The sequence below is a fragment of the Cygnus olor genome, chromosome 3 (assembly GCF_009769625.2).
Source record: "Cygnus olor isolate bCygOlo1 chromosome 3, bCygOlo1.pri.v2, whole genome shotgun sequence".
Taxonomy (NCBI): domain Eukaryota; kingdom Metazoa; phylum Chordata; class Aves; order Anseriformes; family Anatidae; genus Cygnus; species Cygnus olor.
Genome location: NC_049171.1, coordinates 98,104,092 through 98,125,047, shown reverse-complemented (window position 1 = coordinate 98,125,047; position 20,956 = coordinate 98,104,092). Strand labels below are relative to the sequence as shown.

Below are 20,956 nucleotides of genomic sequence, written 5' to 3'. Positions count from 1 at the left end.
TTCCAGCAGAGCTGGATCTAGGGTACTAGTGGTGGAAATGTATCGTGTACTCAGTAGTTGTGGTGTTTACCAGATGCAATTCTGTTTTTTACAGCTCCACAAAAACAAAATTTTAGAATCATTTAGGTTGGAAAAGACCTATATCCTTCACCAATAGTATACATAAAAAGACCAATATCCTTCATACAGTGAGGGGCCCAAAACTGAACACAGTAACTGATGTACAGTCTCACCAGCACCGTGTACAAGAGGACGGTCATTCCCCTTGTCCTGCTGACCACACTATTTCTGATGCAGGCCTGGATGCCATTGGCCTTCTTGACCTCCTGGGCCCACTGCTGGCTCATGTTCAGCTGGCTGTCAACCAGCATCTGTTTTTTCAATTTATATTCCATAGTATACTCCCTAGTACATATCACAATCATCTTTCACTGTATTTACAGGTTTTGGTTATTTATCAAAACCAATGTTACCTTAAAGAGCAATTACAGAAGGCATTCAATTCAGACTGAGATACAGTAAGTAAAAGGTAAAACTTAGTGAGCATAATATATAATTCCAAACACTTAAGTCTCTGTGTACAATTTATTTAGGTATGTTTTCATATGTAAGTATTCTGTTTAAAAGAAAAAGTCAAAATAACTTAAATGTATGAAAATAAAAGTAATTCAGAGGCATAAGTAATCAGATTCTTGAGCTTGACATAGATTCAACTGTACTTGGAACATGTCAAAGAAGACAAAACTTGATGCTGTGTCTGTGTCATGCCTGTTTGTCAGTATTGAATGCACATACTGAGATCTTGAAAAAATAAAAATAAATTGTTCTGTGAATCTTTGAGTTCTCTGGAGCAGTTAAGAGGAAACAAGATTCGTATCTGGTTTTAGTATTTTCTTAATGAGTGAAAACATAATTTTCTGAGTATGGAGGTTCTGCTTCACATGTAGATAAATATTATGGCAAGTCAGCATTTTTAGTAAGTAGCCTATCTTTTCTTGTTTATCCTTACTCAGCTGGCATCTTTCCTGCATAGTTTGGACAAAGGAGATTGGCCAATGTGCACTAGAGCAATTGTTATATGAAATAATTTTTGCACTTGAACTTTGTTAGGTTCCAGACCTTCACCAACCAGTAGCTCATAACATTCTTTGCATGCAGGAGCTGTAGTGGACGTAGCCCTTTGAAGAGTGTCAGGTGTCACGGTAGCTGATTTCAATTGACTGTTCATATTCTGTTCTTCTTGGTAAATTTGTTGGTTTTACATTAATCAGTTCTTCCATTGTTTTGCTTTGTGGTCACTAACAAGCCTGAGATAATGTCTCAGATTTATAGTGTGTATTTCTGCATATGTTGATTGATTGTTTCATCATGGATTTAGGGTTTTATAGATCTGTTACATTCTTTTAGCCAGTCACCATGCTGATAGCTATTAGCAGGGTACTTCAGTAAGCCTATTGCATGGTTCATTAAAATGATGAATATAAGGCTGTATAAATAAATTCAGCAAATTTGATGGGATTTTTAAAGTGGTATGTAACCATCTGTATGTAAGAAGGAATCATACTTCCTTCATGGATTTGAAACAACAAATGCATCTACGAGAGGCTACAGCAATAGGCCAATTTGTTACAAAATAAATTTGGGCGGAATAGCAGCAATAGTTGTGCCTTTCATAGTACTATATACATATACGTATTCTTTTTTTTTTTTTTTTTCTTTTTAACAACTTCAGTAAAGATGTTTTAATGCCTCATTTGGTTAGACTTGATGGAAAAAAATCACCAAAACATTTCAGTATAGCCACACTAGAGGATTAACTCAGTTTAAGCAAAAGATACTTGCACTGCCTCTGCAGGGTAGCTACACACCAGGTTTGTGGCATACATTATGCATTATATTCAGCACCTCCCAACCAGTAGTGAGCATTTTGTCTTTGAAGTCTATGTGCATGTTATCTGAGAGGAAAACAGACTTGTCTAGTCAAAAGGTATTTTGGCTGTGGAAATAGTACTGGTATGCTGCCTCACAGGACAAAGAGGCTCGTGTGTCCAGAGTTCTGATGATTGCTGCTGTAACAAAGATCACAAAGGGAACAAAAAATGGCACCACGTGACATTTTGTCCATTAACAGTGACTGTTGCAGTGATGGAGCACATGAACTCTGTCTGCTTTCATTAGAGACCAAGGACTTCATCATTGTTACTGTCTTCTGAATGCATATTGTATTTCTTGATGTATCTAATGGTCTCTCTTTTCTTACCACATCAATACAATGGAACTGCTGCGTTTGACTAATTATCTAGGCAGTATGAAAACTTTCAGGAGACCCTTCCTACTGAGTGACTGGGAGCTAATCTCCTAATCAAGAGATAGTGTCGGTAACTTCTGAAGAATGAATATAGAATTACGTATGTAGCAAACATTTTGCAGTGACCAGATACATACTCAATACTTTGTCTCCCTATGACTCAGTGCAATGTAGAAGCTTGTACTTGTATCCAAGCGGGCATTGCTGTATATGAAGTGATTTAAGTAAAAACTATGTATTCTTAAAATTATTTTATCATCATCATCTCCCCTCTCTCTCTCTCTCTTCCTTGAACTGCAATTCAGTGGTTCAAAACAGATTTGGTTTATATCAGAAAGTGAATATCTCTGGATTTAGGAAGGGTTTGACTTCATGTTTGTTGCTTACTATTTATTAGCTCATAAACTGCCTCAGAAGAAATTCTAGAGATTGCAGACAGGCATTGGAATAAAGGTTATTGTTGCTTCTAAAGCATTATTTAGATCTGCAGATTTGTTAGGATGTAGGATTGCCGTGCTGTGCAGATTCTGTCAGTGAGGACTTGGACTGTCAGTCCAGCGACTTTCATAAAACTAAATTCACTTAAGATCTCTTTTGTTTGAAGTGACCTAGGAATATTTTAAGTACATTAGAATCTGTGTGAGAGACAGAAAACTGCTAAGTGTGCACCTCAGTGCCCAGTACTTATTTGGAAGATAGTGCTGCATTGCTGTTACATGTTAAAGTTAGCTTTCTTCTGGCCTTCAGAGTCATTGACAAGGTATTTTTACATTAGGAATGAGTAACTTTTTACACTCTAAACAAAATTTCAAGTTAGCTAAAAATGTATTAGTAAACAGATTTTAGTTTATGGAAATCATGGCTTATGGATGATTTATTTTTAAACAATTCTGCTACAGCATCTCTTGTTAGAAGAGGCATGAGGTAAACTTAAAATTTACTGTTTATTAAACAGTGGGGCTGTTCTCGGGTTCCAAAAGCAAAGGAAAGAATAATGCAGCTTGGCAGGGGAAGTAGCGATGTAGGAAAAGCAAATAAAATACTTTGAACTGAAATATCACACATTCACTAGCTCTGTGTTGGTTTAATTGTTTTCTGCAGCTTGCCTAAAAGAGGATGGAGTTTACATGTTGATAGAGATTCACATTTGTATCAGCAGGCCTGGGTGGAGTTTTGTTTGCATCCTGAAATATGAGGGACAAATGATTTTCCTAGAAACTTGCAATAAATTTGCAGCATACACAGAATTGTCCCCTATTTTTTTTTTGTTTGTTTTTATTTGTTGTTTTTGTTTTTTTCCTGTTGTGTGAACACTAGTCAGCATGCAATACCATGGTAGGAATGGCTCCTTTATGTTTGTGTTTTGTTTAGCTTGATGAATAAACTTATTTGCTGCAATCTCGGTTGAAGTATCCCACTTATGACATCTTAAAGGACTAGAATAGAGAGTGATACTTGGGAAAAGGAAACATATAGGACTTAAGAACTTAGAGGAAGTATAGTATTTCTGGCAGGCAATTCATTCACTACTGACATTCATTTATTATGTGCATTGTGTCATTCATTTATTATGTGAATTTTGCCAGCACTATTTTTAGTCAAATTTACAAGTTCCTGAATTCAGCATTTTTCAAATGTTAGAACATAGTAATTGTATTTTTAGTAATCATTACCTAAGAATGTCTGTGCACTCAATGGAGGATAACGAAAAGCTATATCCTGCTGTGCCTGCACAGGTGTTCAAAGCAGCACTGGATGACAAGGAAAGTTGTAAGCCTACTGCAAGCCTCAGTCATAGTTTGGCCTTTAGTCCCTTTTAATTCCAGGGAGGAAGTAAGATTTGCCAGTGCAATGCCTGATGAAAACTGGTATATCCTTTGGATATATCCATACGCATGTTTACTCTTAATGTTATTGCTCAAGAAAATATTTACATATAAAACTACTTCAGATTAACCAACTGTATTTTGCTGTTAATTTCATATTTTAAAAGTTTATTTAATCATCAAAGTGGTAAAAAAGTATTACCCTGTAATAGACAACCATTACAATTCAACTTCTTTCCAGTACTGCTCTGGAGGATATGTAAGCATATGCCCTTACAGTATCAGAACATCACAAGAAACGGTAGAATAAGACTGAAGATGCAGCAAAAATGTATATGAATAACAGTTGGTGTAATGTACGCCTAGAAGAGAATTATCAGCTGCTGAGGGTATCTGCCTCTCAGAGCTGTGGTGAAGATACTGGCAAAATTTGACTTCCTAATGGACCATTTTTCTTTAATTTGGCATGCAATAAAATAAATACTTACATTTTAATGAAACTAAAGGAATTGGGGTTAAATCAAAATTCATTTATGTTTAGCAGAATGTTCACTGTGTATTTAAGTCAGGTTCAGACCCTATAAAGCCTCCTTGCAATTACAAAAAAAAAAAACCACACACCACAATAGCTAAAAATAGAGTGAAATTATTTTACATCTTATCTGTTATATGAATGGAAACTGTTTCAAGTGGGAGTTAAGTGTCCTACCTTGCATTCAAATGCTGAAGTTTCCAATAAAACTGTTAGGGTAGCAGGGCAGGAATCTTCTTTACCAGCTCTGCACTGTACCAAATCTACTTCCTCAGACTGACAGCCTTTAAAATCCAGATACGGAAACAGCCTTTTAGTGAACAGCAAGTTTTCAGTATTTACAAAACTGTCAATTTTAGGCAGACCCCAAGGAGAAAGCCCGAGGGCCCTTCCTTTACTATGCAGATGGCTGAGCTTCATTTTAATGATCACTGAGATTTCTGCATTCATTGACCTATCTGTGAAACGAGGTGCTGGTTTTCTAGATCCTAATGAGCAGCTGTGGTACTAATTGTTATTCTCACCAGTCTCAGGAGAACAGGTAAAGATGGAATGAGCTCTTGAATAACCCAGTTGTGGGCTTGTACTCTATATCTGAAACACAAGAGTGAGGTAGGGCAAGAAAGAATTTGTTACCCTGCTCCATGTCAGTGTAGTCAAAATTTGAGATTCGCACTCCAGGATTGCTAACCCAGCTTCCGTTACAGGTTATGAATTAACTTAAAAAAAAAAAAAAAAGTTTGTGAAGATATCACATCTAAGATCACAGCAGATCTGCCTTACCGACTGGTACTCCTTGATGCTCTTCATGCCCCGCAGTGGAAAAGCTTTTTCTTTCATCCACTTCATAGAATGATTTGACTTGAAAGGAACCCTTCAGGATCCTCTAGTTCCAACCCCCCTGCTATGGGCAGGGACACCTCCCACTAGACAAAGTTTCTCAAAGCCTCATCCAACCTGGCCTTAAACACTTCCAGAGAGGGGGCATCCACAGCTTCTCTGGGAAACTTGTTCCATTGAACAGATTGATGATAAAGATGATAGGCTGATGACCCTAGAGACAAGCTGTAGAAGCTGCGTCTTTGGGCAGAAGCGGGTTGCAGCAGCACTAACTACTGTGATAAGGCAGCATTACATTGTCTAATGGTTGCCAATCTGTGGGTACAATGGTACATTTATGGACACAGGAGGGAGGCTAGGTTACATAGCTGGAGAGTTCTTGGAGAAAAAAAATGTGATTCTGTGAGAATTATTATTATTGTTTTGCATTCAGGGGTATTGGACCTAAACAAAATGCTTGACAGGAGTATGAGTTCTTGATGTTTTAGTTACTTAACAGTGACTGAGAAAGCAGTTTGATTCACTTGTTACAATTTATGTAGTGTGAGAATGTAATTGCACTGGTGAAGGGCACTGATTACTATTCATGCTGCTATATCTTCCCAGTTTTGGTTTCTGAGAGGTATTTTATGTGCCATAGTCACTGGTGAGCCAAGCTGTAGGAGTCATTCCATGAGAAAATGATATATAGTGTTCTGTAAGAGCAAATTGCATTTGGGAAGAAGGTAGTCATATGTAATAAACAGAATAAGGAGAAAGAGTACTTACAGAAAAAGATGTGATTTTTTTTTGTAGAAGAACAACAGAATATATTCAGGGAATAGGAAACTGAACAAAATGATTTTGGACTGAGCTTCCTGGGAGATGTTCTTATGCAGTTGAGATCTTCAGATGACGTTGTATTCCGATAAACACAAAGCAGCTGCCGAGAGGTGTTAGCTTCAGCTTTCATTTTCCCATGCTTTAGTTCAGCCAAACCTTGGTGTCTACACACAGCAAAGCCTGACTTATTTTCTTTGGAATTAGAAACTACCTACATGTGCATGTATGTGTGTACTACTGTGTATGAGGATATATTGAATTTTAATCACAGAATCACAGAATGGTTTAGGTTAGAAGGGACCTCTGGAGGTCATCTGGTCCACCCCACCCTGCACTAGCAGGAACACCTAGAGCAGGCTGCCAAGGACTATGTCCAGACAGCTTTTGAACATTGCTCACAGCCTCTCTGGGCAACCTGTGCCAGTGCTCTGTCACTTGCACAGTAGAGAAGTGCTTCCTGATGTTTAGATGGAACCTCTTGTGTTCCAGTTTGTGCCCATTCCCTCTTTTCCTGGCATTCCTGGCACCACAGAAAAGAGCCTTGCTCCATCTTCTTTGCACCCTTCCTCCAGGTATTTACACACATAGGTAAGTTCCCCCCTGAGTCTCCTCTTCTCCAGGCTGAACAGTCCCAGCTTTCTCAGCCTCTCCTCACAGGAGAGGTGCTCCAGTCCCTTGATCATCTTGGTAAATCTAGTAAGAAAATACATGTTTGATAAAGCTCATAGCTTAATTATTAGTACTAGGTACACAAAATAAAGAATTTCGGTAGATAATCACATCTAAAATAGGAACCCAGAGCCTCATTCTCCTTTAATAAACATTATAAATTGCAGATATTTTACGGCAACTTGGCAGTTAACCTCTAACACAAGCAGGTAGTAGTTACAGATACTTGGGCAGCTCTCACCCCTCCTTCTTCCAGAGCTGCAAATTGAAATTTACTAGTGAAGCAAGTGAATAATAATATACTTCTCCACAATTCACAGTGTGAATTAACTTTGCTTTCATTTATTGTCCCAATTTTATCATTTCTATTACAATGCAAGAAGGAAGAAGACCAGAACTGTACCACTACCCCTTGGATCCTTTAAGCAGAACTAGTGCCAAGGCTGCTGATTTACAGCCCTAGAGCACCTGTAGATTAAAGCATTTCCCCAACACTTCTAAGTAAAATGAAGGAAAGAAAAATCATGACTAAATCAAGCCAGACAATCCCTGAAGCATGGCTGGCAAGGCTGAGTCCTGCTTGTAGGAGCAACAAGACCACTGGCATGCTGGTAGTTACTCAGTGAAGTTTGCTTGTATTTGATATGACTGCCTTTAACTTAGTTTTGAAGGTAACTGAGGCTGGAGAAAGCATTCATCTCCTACAAACATCTCCCCTTAAATGGCAGTTTTTTTTTCAGACCATTTTCCTCAAATATGCCATATGGTTCTTAATTCAATTGCACATCATAAGATTGTGCTGGATGAAGAACACCAGGATTCCAGAAAGCAATAAGGGAGAAAACATTTATCTCCAATTAATGGTGGGATGATAATGATATGGTATCTACCTAACACTTTACATTTGAAATGCAAATTATGGATTATGAATAAGGATTTTTAATGTTTCCTGATATAAATATTTACTTAATTATACACATCAGAGCATACATAGAAATGTATAGTAGTTTTTTTTCCTTGCTTACATTATAGTGAAAGGTGTTTGTGAATAGCAGAATTTTGGTCTGGAAACTGACTGCCTTTTCAGGCTTTTCCATGCTTTCCCACAGGTAAATGTCAGCCAACAGAATTTCTAGTGATAAATTTGTAATTGTAAATTTGTAATTTGTAAAGTCATTCATTAGCTTGGGGCTCAAGGTGACCAAATTGCAGCTTTTGAGAACTGGGCTTTGCCAGTTTCCCCTCCAACTCTATATTCTGTAGCTGTCTGCAGACTTTATCTTGACCTGTGTCAGAAAGAAGTTTGTTATCTGAATCAGCGTGTTCCTGGTTCAAAATAGAATCATACTGTTTATATCCTAACGTATTTACCATCTGACAATTTCATATGCTGTCCCAGAAATGAATAAAAAAATCTTGATTCCTGTTGCACTGCTCTGCATATCACATAAATTTCTATTGTAATGGACCACCTCAGCAGAAATGATAAGGATTGACTGTTGCTTATTTCTAAACCAGCTTCCTTCCCTCCAGGAGCCGAATCTCGTATTTGCTAAAGTTCACTGAAAGTTTCCATTGGTTTCAGAGGACATTTGGGTCAAACTGCAGGATAATCCTTCCAGCCAAGAACTGAGGCACTGTTGGTTTGGGTGTTTTTTGGTTTTGTAGTTATTCATCTATTCAGTTTACTATTCCTCACAAGCCTTGCTGTTAGTGTCTTTATAAGCTTTATGCTTTCACTTTCTCTCGCTTTTATATTTAGTCTTTTGGCTAAATCACTTGAATATAAACTATAACTGGCTTGCAGGCTGGTGTTTGATTGCTTTTTTCCATGATTTCTCTTCAGAAACTGTGATCAGTATTGATCCTGTATTTATTTATGTCCACGCAAAAATATCACTCCAAGACAAGGGTGACAAAATGACCAATTTGTTATTTTGTCAAAAGTACAGGTGGATTTAATAGACACTGGAAACTGTGATTGGAAAGTGAGTCTGTTCTCCACTGCTTCCTGTCTTTCCTTTCTAGCTTCACAGCTGAATTTTTGTTTTGTTTTGTTTTGTTTTTTAAGCTCCTCATAAATTTCCACCATGGGTTTCCTTCCCTGTTATTACCAGCCAGCCCCCTGATCAAACACCAGCGTTGTGTTTTTGCTAAGTTTGTGGGCTGTACTGGAATCAGAAATCAAGTGTGTGGATAACGAATGTAACAGGCTCTTAGGTGCTGTGATGCTTAGTGGGTAGACATCCAACATTAAGACCTTTCTTATCTGCAATTTGTGGCAAGGATGAATCATTGTCTTGGTAAAGGTTATAGTCATGTTGTAAATCACATTCTGAAAATGAAAAAAAAATGCAGCAGTGATAAATAACTGCCATCTGGAATCTACACTATGTAATTGTATCACGATTTGTCATGCCCCATAAGATAAGCTTTGAGAATGCTTAAGTGGAAGGCATTAGACATAGACATAGAGATATCCAAATGTGTTAACTACTTCAAGCAGTGAAGGTAAATGAAAGTGAAAAAATTTGTTCCATGTGAGGTGGAAGAAGTCCTAAAACTATTGAATTCATTGCAGCACAGCTGTACAGGAGTAGGTAGGAGCTGGGACTAGCTGTAGAGCGCAGGCTTTTCATTGTTTTTAGTAGCAGGGCTTACTTTACCCATTGACAGACAAAAATGCATTGACATCAAAAGAAGTCTTCAAATGCTTTTTGTGGTGTAACTTTGGCTGATGTGGCTTCAAGACACCAGCAAGGGCATGCAGATGAACTGTGTATGGGATTGTCTAGCTTTGAGAAATATATAATGCTGGAAGTTAGTCTTTTTTATGACTTGAACAAAGACATAAAAGAACAGGTTTCTGAGAAAAGGCATTGGAAGAAAACTATAGAAGAAGTCAGCTAAGAAAGGGGAAAAGAGTGAAAAAGTAAGATGCCTTAGAAATAACTACTCTGAATCAACATCACATGAATTTCTTTTTCTGCCAGCTGCCCACTCACTTTCTCTTTTAATAGAAAGAATCATCTTGGTCTGAAACAAGTATTGTGGGGAGCCATGGATTTACCAAGGAAGTGAGTTTCCTGTCTTAGTGAGTTTTAGCTCACAACGCTAACCTCGTAATGGATTTGATATCTTTAAGGTGTATATAACACATCCGAAAGGTAGAAGTAGCCTTCTGTTTTACCAAGGATACTCCTGCAATGTAGATGTGAAGCTTCAATAATGGGTTAATTATTTTCTTTTCGAATGCATCAGTAATAAAACTTATCTCTTTAAGACCTCTTTTATAGAAATGTTCTCACTTAGTCTCACAATGCTTCTGTGAGGTAGGCAGTAATATAACGTATATTTTGTAAACAGAAATGCGGAGCACCCGATAAGACAGCAAAAGATTTGTCCCATGCCTCTCAACAAGCCCCTGGTGTACAGTCAGGATTAGAACCAGGACAAGCCTGTCACTGTGTCTCATGCTTATCGCTCTTAGCTACGCTGTCTGTCAACTGAGGTATGTCTGGGACAGACACGCTGGAGATTTGCAGAGATGGTTTGTCTTCCGCAAAACTAATGACTAAAATCACAAAGATGTTTTACTGACATCTGTTATTTCTGTTCCCTTTTAGCTGGTGTTGCCGGAGTACTCTATCCATAGCCTTTTCTGCATAATGTTTTTGTGTGCCCAGGAATGGCTCACACTGGGGTTAAATGTTCCTCTGCTTTTTTATCACTTCTGGAGGTAAGCCCACCCTTTGTATGCTGACTGCTTGTTAGCCTTATTTGCCAATTCATCCCCCATAAAGATTGTATGAACTATGAATTGCAGTGCTAAGAGAAAGGCCTAAAAGTGTTTGTCTAAAAGCAGCTAAAACTTAAGTTTCCAGAGAAAAAAAAAAATATATTTTTTTGTGCATGATTAGATGGGAAAAGTCATAGTACATTAATGTGGCTTTAAATAGCCACATTTAAATCGCCACTTAGATGTTCTCAGTGGTGTCAGGATGCCATCACCACAACCAAATAAAAACTTGACCTGAAATAAGCTGGAGTCTGGAAGTTGAACTCAGTGGGGCACTAAATGCTTCACAGGCTAGGAGCTGTAAGACAGTTCATGTCCAAAAGATCTTGTACCTATTCATGAAGCCCTGGCAAGGAAACCTTTCCACTGGGTTCATGGTATAGAGACTGAGAAAGTTGAGAGAATTTTGCTTCTACTCTTCTCTGATACCCGTACACGTTTTTGTGTTATAAGTAAGTTGCTTCTTGCTGTACAGTAGAGAATTTATGTTCTGCATGAGAAGTCTTGCTAAGAGACTCTTGAAGCAACTACTGTTGTGAAGTAGCTTGAAGAATAATTTTGTAAAGAAGCCAGTACTAGTACCTTAGCTAGGAACTGAAAAGTAGTAGCTTTTTTACACTGTTTTCTGCAAAACTTCGTAGTAATGCACCATCATATGGTAGAGTGTATCATCCTGAAGTTAGAGTGACAGCATAAGTTCTCAGAAAGTTTAATGGGGTGAAGCTATGAATGTTTTTTTGTTAGGTGCAATAATAGTGTTTTATGGTGTTTTTCAAAGGTTAACAATAGAAGTGTGACAATAATATTGTTTTGAAAATTAAAAAAAAAAGAGTTACGTACAAGCTGGAAATGGTCAGACTTGAAATAATGGATATGCTTCTTCGGATATACTTCTGTGGTTCTCCATATGTATTGCTATAATTGCCACATCATTTTTTTGCTGTTTTAGCCGCAGACAGTTTTGGGTTCATTGTGTAAATTTCTACACAAAAACCATGGGAAGATAATTGTGTAATACCTTCATTCCAATGAAGATAATTAAGTAAAGATTTTACCTGTGGTGTAAAGCTTTGCAGTGTATTAGAGACTGTAAGTGATGAGACAAATATTAGAAAGGAAGAAAGGAGGAAGGCAAGGTTATTAGGAGAACTTTTGATTTCAAAGTTTGCAGCTGGTGACTTGTATAGGGATTTTATATCTATCTGTTCATATATCTGTTTATCCATCTGTAAGCAATCCCAGAAATTTTCAGTAGTTAATTACCATTTCAAAGCAATAGAAATAACAATATTTCATCTGATTTGTGCAAATCTTAAAGCAGTTCATTTACTGTGTTCAGGCTTTTCTTTTGTGGTTTGCTTTTGCTTTTTGCTGCAAAGTAACTGAGACAAAAGCTCCCTTGCAAAAAAAAAAAAAAAAAAAAGCAACAACAACAACAAAACCCTTTCATCATGATTTCATAATTTTCTCAATCATCCAGTCATTACTGAGAATAACTAAAAGTGTCTCCTATGTAAGAAGTAAACATTTTGCAATAAAATTTATTTGGATAATATTTTTAAGCAGTGCTATGTGTAGAAAACACTAGTCAGCCAACTCTTATATTACTCCACATTGCCTTTTTCCTTTTCAGAATTGGAGAAACTGAGCTGTAAATTGGTTAAGGTTGTCACTTTTCATCATATCTGAAATCAGTTGTGTAGATGCAGTTAAAGCCCAGTAATCCTTCCTCCATGCTGTGATCACAGACTGCTACATATTGTCACTCAATATGTAAGTTTTTAGTGAGTAAGCCAGAAAGAACTATATAGGCAGGGGGAATGTTTCAATCTAAAAATTAGCAGAGTATAGAAAGTCTGCATTCATGAATCACTCGTTCTGCAAGAAACAGTCTGCTTAGACTAGCATCCTGATTTAACACTGTCCAGAAACAGGGGCTTGAAAAAGAGAGGAAAATTCCTCCTGTATCTTGGAATACTGTTTTCTGAGATGGTGATCAGAACAGTGACATATTTAATTCAGGGCATATTTAATTCAGCATGTTACAGAGTCATTTCAGATGTCTTCTCCTTCTCTTTCAGGTATTTTCGTTGCCCAGCAGATAGTCCAGAACTAGCATATGATCCACCCGCAGTCATGAATGCAGATACCTTGAGTTACTGTCAAAAAGAGGCCTGGTGTAAGCTAGCTTTCTATCTCCTTTCTTTCTTCTACTATCTTTACTGGTAAGTCTGGTCATTTCACTACGGAAATAGCAGCTGCTTTTCATTTGACATGTGAAATTGCATTTAGGAATGGATGAAAAAAATGGGCTTGTTTCCTTAGTTCTTCAAAACTGCTTCTGATCTTGATTCAGGAAAGCATACCTGCTTACAGCAACACATACTTAAATCTGTGAACAGTTCAGTACAGAATATTAAGCATTTATCTCAAGCCTGAGCCAGGCCCAAGGACCAACCCAAGGGAAAAAAAAATTTGCTCTTCTGCATAGTCTCTTAGGATGTGTGAAAGAATACGTGTTGTGATATGACATTATATCAAATAAATATTATAATGTACAGTTTAGGATCAATTTCTCTGTTGTGATTTTTCTTTTTCTTATGCTTCAAAAGAGTATGAGGTCCTCCGGTGCTAACCAGTGCACTGGCACAACTTGCTAGCATAGAATTTAGCACATTACCGAGCATTTCCTGATGTGTTTCCCGCAGTCTCTATAAGCCAGTCTGAATGCAGTACCTGAAAACTGTATCTCCCATTGCAGCATCACAGGCTGTTCAGGCTGGAAGCATGCCTTCCAGACTGCGCTGAGTCTGACAGGTGAGGTTCACCAGGCATATTCTCACAGGCAGTTCACAGGCTGCCTATGTAGTGATGCTCAAGACAGTAAGCAAATGAGTAGGTAGATGGTGAGTAGGCGTGCTGGGTGCACCATGCTTGCAGTCATTCCTACAGACCTCCCTTTCATGATGAGGTTAAGCCTGTGTGTGCTACAAAACCCTCCCATGAAGGACATTCTTGGAGATGTGCACCCCAGTCATTCCCCTACCCCTTTTAGTTGTCAGATGTCCTTAATGCACAGTTGCAGATGTCCAGTGGAAGAATATGTGAGGAACATATTTAAGACCTTTGGCAGAATTCCTGTGCTTTAGTCACCCCTGTAATCACACCATAAAACTACTTGACAACAAAGGATAACACAATTTAGATGGAGGTGTTGTTTTTAAGATGCCTTTTTCTACTCCTTTAATAATGTATTTGCATAGAAACACCTCTTCAAGCCAGAACTGTATGCAGTAGTCCTTCTATAAGGTAGGTTTGTACACTGGTAGAAAAGATAATGTCACTTCTCCTTGATCACTGGTCTGTTATTTGTTCTGTTGTTCATCTTACCTTCAGAAGTCATTGCTGCAGGTTGATGTTTCTCAATGTTACTTTTAAATACCACTGACAACAAAGTTTTCTGGCCACATGTGCACATATATGTGTGTGTGTGTGCATATCTGGGAGGCGAAAAAAAGAAGGTAGAAGGGACCAGACCACAGAATCTGATAGGTGCCTAACTCACACTGAGATGGATGGGGCATTAGAATCTAAGCAGGAGCTTTGCATCCAGTAGCTCTCTGTGTTGGGCTGAGTGTCTTCGCCTGCCAGACCTCTTTCCAGAGTCAAGAAGAGATGGCGAGGCACAAATGGAGAAAGAAGCATTTTAACCCCATGTTCTGTAGGCTAAAAGACTCTATCAAAGACAGCTGTGTGGTGTCATCTAGCATTTCTGCTGGGACTAAATTGTTGTACTGAGCCGTGCTTCCCTTCATTCTAAAATGTGGCCACATAAGCCAGAGTTCACCGCCTGGTCCTAAATAAAATAGTATTAATTATATTCACTTTTGCTGTGCTTTCCTGAGTATTATGAAAATTAGAACTGCAGAAAAAACAATATGATTTCTTCACTTTTCAAAGTTGCCCTTAATAGGTACAGATTCACTCCAGTTAGTGTCTGTATTTTGTTTGTTCTACTGTGTAGAATTTTTCCAAGGAAAGAAAACAGTCTAGTTTCATAGGAAACCATACCTGCCCTGCTGAGAGTTGCTGGTTGAAGTTTTAAAGATCAAATGTGCTAAAGCAAAATGGTTTTGTTTCTCCACTGTTCAAATTCAGACATCAGACCACACTTTAATAAGCTCAAACACAGCTGGTGGTTGCAGTAGGATGTCACTAATGAATTTGTTATTTCTTGAGTGCTTTTTGATACCCATCTTGAATGCACCATAGTTAAGATGCTTTAGAGAGATGGAAGTAATGCAAAGGAAGGCATAGGCCATTACAGTCAGACCTGAGGAACAGACAGTAAAGAGTTATAAAAATCAAAGTGCTCTGTATGCCTCAAAAGGATACTTTCATATTGTGTCTTTCTTTTACATTCAGCATGATCTACACTTTGGTGAGCTCTTAACTGAAACATCATCATTGAAGACTGAAAACAACAAAGGCTGTGGAGGTACAAGGGTGAGTGAGCCAAGTGATGCATGAGAAAAAAAAGGAAAAAAAAATAAAGAGAGGAAGACTTTGAACCCAAGAAGTAAATAAAGTATGTGAAAGAGAGATCCAGCAGAAGCAGAGTACCATGAAGAATGGCTGAGTTAACTGTGTTTATCTTTTGTTTCTCAGTGTGTTGCAGTAAATGGCTTTCAAAACCCAAGCAAAACCAAAAAATGCAACAAGGTGGGCTGAGTTACAGAACTATTCACCTCTTCAGGGATAATGCTACTCAGCTAAATGCAGTCATCATAAACTGTAGCCCCTATTGTCTTCCAGGAAGCAAAGTTTTTTTGTTGTTATTGTTTTTGCTTTTAATGACTGTTCTGTTCTGAGGAAGCAGAGGGCAAGATCATCATACACAGCAAGAACAGCTACACAATACGTTCTGAAAATGAGCATTGACAAGTTCAGATAAGATGTGTGACCATTCTGCAGGGATGTTCTTGTGACATTAGTCAAACAGGGATATTGGATCTTGGGAAATTGTTTCAGGTGTTCTTTTTTTTTTTCACCCATAACAAAAATAGCAGAAGAATTTAGAAATTACAGTGTTCTGTTTTTTAATGATATGCTATTCCTGTAGGTAAATGTCCAGTATATTTCTGTATTTTATTTATGATGCATCATAGCACAGTAATACATGTAAATACATTGGGATTGACCTAAGCACGTCAAGCACTTACCAGAGTAGTATTCCTCTGACTGCAAAAAAGACTGGTAAAAGCTGCATATGTTAAAGAGGATTGTAACATAAACGTTATCTTCTTTAGAATGCTGGATAACAAAATGCTGGACCAGGTGATCATGGGCTATAATTCTGTTGTGCAGCTTTATTTCTGCTGTCAAATTTAAGCTAAAACTAAGGCACAAAATGTTTTTGTCTCATATTAGGTGGGTATAGGAAGTTGTTCTTTTTTATAATTTAAAAGTTTTTTTCATTATTTTACCATATTTATGTTTAATTGTTTATATATGTGCTGTATATCTTCATATATATGTATATACAAATGCACATCTATATAAACACAATCTATTCATATTTTAGGTTTATCTGTTTAATTTAACAGGTCAGAAGCATTATATGTTCAGAACTGCTACTAAGACTAGTAAGACTAGTACCACTACACGCACAGAAACAACTTGGGTCTTGCATTGTCAATGAGGTAATAAGACATGTTACTAGCAGAGATGCAGAGTGTGCAAATAGGCCCATCTGTATGGAAACAGTTTGGTTACAGACTGTCTTGTTAGCACTAGCTCATTGTTCACCCTCCCAAATTTGTTCTGCCTATTGAGAGCCAACTGATTGTTCTTTTGGACTTTGGGCATGGGATTTCAGAAGGAGAGGTCCAGTCTCACATTCAGCACCATCCCTGTGCTAACAAACCCTGTTTTAGAGCATGGTGGAGAAGCAATGGACTGAATGCAGTAATCTCATGTCTGGCAAGGTCAAAACGGAGCTGGAGTTACTGCATGCATACAGTGACAAGGTTTTTGTTGGTGTGATCAGACTATGTTAACAAAATTAAATCCTTTTAGCCTGCAAAGTACAGTGGTGAATTAAAATTGCTTGTGGCCCATGCCAACTCCTGGCCATTACTTGGAATAGTGCTAACTGGCTTGTGCAAAAAGTATACTGGGGTCATTCTAACAACATTTAGAAGATCAAGTTGTTCCAAGCACAGACATTCTTTAATTTATCGGTACAGACATAGCCAATAAATCTTGCTGTATGCAGTTTAACTTCCTATAACTTAGCATTCCTACTTCTGGGAAGCACACAACAAGGCTGCCAATTCAGGTTACTTAGGAAGCTAATTTGGGCTTGATGGTTCGTAAGTTTGGATTGCACGCACTACAGAAGTGGCTAAGTATGCTCTTGAAATCACATTGACCTTGCAATCAGTATGGCTGTGTTTGCTTGGAGTGTGCTTGAGCTAAGAAACTTTGCTGGGTCATTACAGAGCTAACTCTGATAAAGTTCTGTCGCCATGATATAATTAATGCAAAACTGATCAAAAGCTGTAGTTTGTCTTTAACTGAATTTCTTTTGTACATACTATAACTTAAAGCACCTCGTTCTGCAGAAGTATAGGAGCTAACTTCACAGGAGAAAATCAGCATCACAGTGATAACTTTTAAGCATCTTGCTACCTTATAAAGCTTTCAAATCTGAGTAGGTGACTGAATCTTTCCGGAATGCATCAGAGGTAGAAAAAAATGAATTCAGGTTTTCTACATTCTAGATATATGCTTTAAAGTCAGTTTCATGAAAAGTCCTGGCATGTTTTTGTGAGGCTGAATGGGTGAAATTATGATCCAGTTTTGCAGGAAAAGACAATTTTCAAATCCTGAGCTTTAGGCATGAACTAGATCACTAGCAGATCAGTTGATTGTCTACAGGGCTCTGTGAGTTTTTGCAACTGGCATTGCCATCTAATCCTTGACTTCGTACACAAAGAGGCACTTACATTCACAGGTCTTCTGAATGTGGCTTCAGGTGACTGCAAAGACGTACCGCTTGAATGGACCTGCTAGGTCACTCAGAACAAGTTCTCTGTTTCAGGCAACCTCATCAATGTACTTCTCAAACACCACTTGAAAGCAGAACAGTTGGTTTGATCCCACTACTGCTGTCAGCGTTTCCAGGATCTCACCTGCTCTCATAATAGCAAGTTTTTCTTCATTTCCAGATTAACACTTCTTCTTGCATAATTAATTCCATTTGCTTTTGAGCCAACATTAGTCTAAATACCCCTTATCTCATGACATTTAACACTCTGATACACAGGGAGAGCAGTCCTTTTCAGCCTCTGGTTAGAAGTGAGCTGTCTCTTCTTCCATCCTCCCATAGAAAAGCTCTCCATTCTCCATGTCTTCTTTATAAGATTTCTCTGCTGTCTCTCCAGTCAAATTAATTTTTCTTGAGAGTGGATAATGAAGCTGTTCAGAGAATTCTGAATATCTTACCCCATCTCGTCCTTACTATGAAAAGACAATGAAAGCTAACTTTCTCATTTTTTACCAAAAATCCTTATTCAAAAAAAGTAATCCCGCTGTTCTTAATAACATTTTGTTTCTCTTAAAGAACAATTTTAATTTAAATCAATGGAAAAATTGTCTGATATGAGGATACTTTCCCTTTCCTGGAATTTAGTGAAGCTCCTCCTGAGTAGGGATAACATATGAAAGTAGCAAAAACATTAATTAGAGTATGTGGTCAATGTAAAGCAGTTATCTCCAACCCAGAACTCCAGAATAGTAAGTGTCCAAGGTGTCTGACAGTATCAAGAAGTTGCTAATACTGTGGGCCTCACAGACAACAGAGTAAGATACAGCCCTCAGTGTGTTTATTGCTCAGTGTTGTTGCCCAGACAGGTTGCAGTATCTTGCTGGATTACCCCAACAGACCAACAGCACTTGGCTGCAGTACAGCACGAAATCAGTATGTGGCGGTGCTGCTGTTGTGACAGGTAACTTCAATATTGTATTCACAGTGGTATCTAGATTAGTCATTTTCTTACAATGACAGGACTGTCTCCCTGGATTTATCAACAGGTACAAAAAAAAAAAGTGTTTGTTTTTAAATTAAATAGCTCTTTTCTGTAATAGGAAGTGTTGTAAAATGTCCAGAAATTTACCCTGTATTCTTCTGTGTTGCATCTGTGGGTTCTGGCCTCTCAACAGTTATATCCATGTGTAGTAGATATTTTCAAGACCAGATTTGTCATTTTAGCTGATAGGCTTGCCATACATATTATAAGAGAAGCATGAATAGAGGAAGGAAAATTAAGAGAGAAAAGATATGGGTTGCCCTCTTAATACCTGGCTATCTTGCTGGCTAAACTCAAACTGAGCACACTTTGACCAAAACCAGAGAAGTAGAGCTGCAGGGAAGTAGAGACAAAGAACAGAAACAGAAAAGAGGCAAAGAACAGAAAAACATGTTGCAATTTTCATACACAAAGTGATCTCTTCCCAGTGTCATGCTTTTAGGGGAGAAATAATCTCTGCCATCCCTTTTGTCTCCAGTTCCTCCTTCTTGGGTGGGTGGAGGCTACGGATTTCCTTCCCAGGCCTGATCACTTCTCGTCTCTTCTCCTGGAAAGGTAAATGCCATTGCTTAGGAGCAGCAGTTTTCTTCTCTCACATGCTCTGGTGATACAGGCAAACCACACAAAGATCATAAGAAAACATGTCATTTCCCTTTGCTCCCTTGAACAGGTGCGCGGTTAAGTGCACATTTAAATGATTACTCACTGTCTTCATTTGTACCATCTTTAGAACACCTAGCTTGTGAAATCTTTCCATACATATAATACTCTATTTTTTTCCATGACTGTTGAATACATGTAAAGGAAAAGGGTAGGAGAAAAACAAATGTGAGTGGATGAAATCTGAACGAGCTGTTTGCCAAAGGGATAGATGCTTGAAAGGCAGCCCCGTTGGTGAAGTGTTGATCTGTGCTTTTACCTGTCCTATTTATAGTCAGGTAGTTACAGCGATGCTGGATAAAACCATTGCTGCTGTGACTGTTTTGGTTTCAAATACAGCAAGTCAATGCTGATAGCAGAACGCTTCGCCTACAAATAATTAACAGCACTTAAGCTGTCATAAATGTTTTTCCATCTGTTTCCTTGGACCATACTCTTAATTTTACACCAAGGCACTGGAAGTGGAATAAAAAATTCTTCAACCTACACCTTTCTACAGAAACTGCATGGAGGTTGTTGTGATCTGACACTGCTGTTGGGTCATGATTTCTCATTCATTGGTATAAGTATTAGCACTCTATTGTTTTCCTTTCTCCATACAGGTATTCTTGTAATAATAAGAATAATCTTACAGGGCATGGTCCAAAATCCTTAAATTTGCTGGAGATTTTCCATTGCTTCCAATGGACTTTGGATAATGCCCATGAATTGCTCTAGAGCTACATGGGAAATACATCCACACTAGAAAGTCTCTAGAGTTTTGCCAGTAGAGAACCTGTCCTTTAGATCTTGACATCACATTAATTTACCTTAATTACATTAATGGAAGAAGAACATACACATCAGAGGGAGAAGTGTAATGTTTCAGTGCCAGACTGTCACAGAAAGTTAGACCAATTTAGTGAAAATCTGGCTAATGGAAAGTACTTGCTGCAGCAAAACCTTAAATCTGCTTGTTCATGGAAAAGGAAATTGGTGTTTCTTGTAGCTCAGATTTCATCGTGAAGCTGGTTTCATTTGTGCGGTGCTGAGGGCATTTTAAGGGAGACATTTGAAGGATCTTTCATGTGGAAGTTGGACAGAAAGATTAGCCCCACCCTGCTCTGCAGACAGCGAATGCAAGCAACATGTATATTCATGTGGACTAGACTGGGTATGGTGCTGGACTGGTGGAGATGGGCGGCCAGAGGGGACATCTGTCTTGTTATCACTTTATGAGACCTCATGAGTAGGGCATGCCACTCAAGTAGCATCTGCTGCCGTGACCTCTGGTGTGCAATGCTTTTCGAAGATGAGGGAAGAGATAAAGGTCACCACCTCATATAGCATAAGTAGGTAGGACCCCTGCCAGGTACTGGTGGGTCAAAATAGGAATTATATGCATTGGTTTGTCTCAGAGTTGGATCA

General features: G+C 38.2%; 1 protein-coding gene across 1 annotated transcript in view; it reads left to right on the top strand.

Moving 5' to 3' along the window:
• Positions 1-20,458, top strand: part of CNIH3 (cornichon family AMPA receptor auxiliary protein 3) — a 54,877-nt gene extending 34,419 nt beyond the window's left edge. The window contains exons 4-6 of the mRNA XM_040553061.1: positions 10,624-10,736; positions 12,878-13,021; positions 15,222-20,458. Of these exons, the coding sequence (XP_040408995.1) occupies positions 10,624-10,736; positions 12,878-13,021; positions 15,222-15,249 (285 nt within the window). The 3' untranslated portion in view covers positions 15,250-20,458. The remainder of the gene's footprint in view (positions 1-10,623; positions 10,737-12,877; positions 13,022-15,221) is intronic.
• Positions 20,459-20,956: the final 498 nt, after the last annotated feature.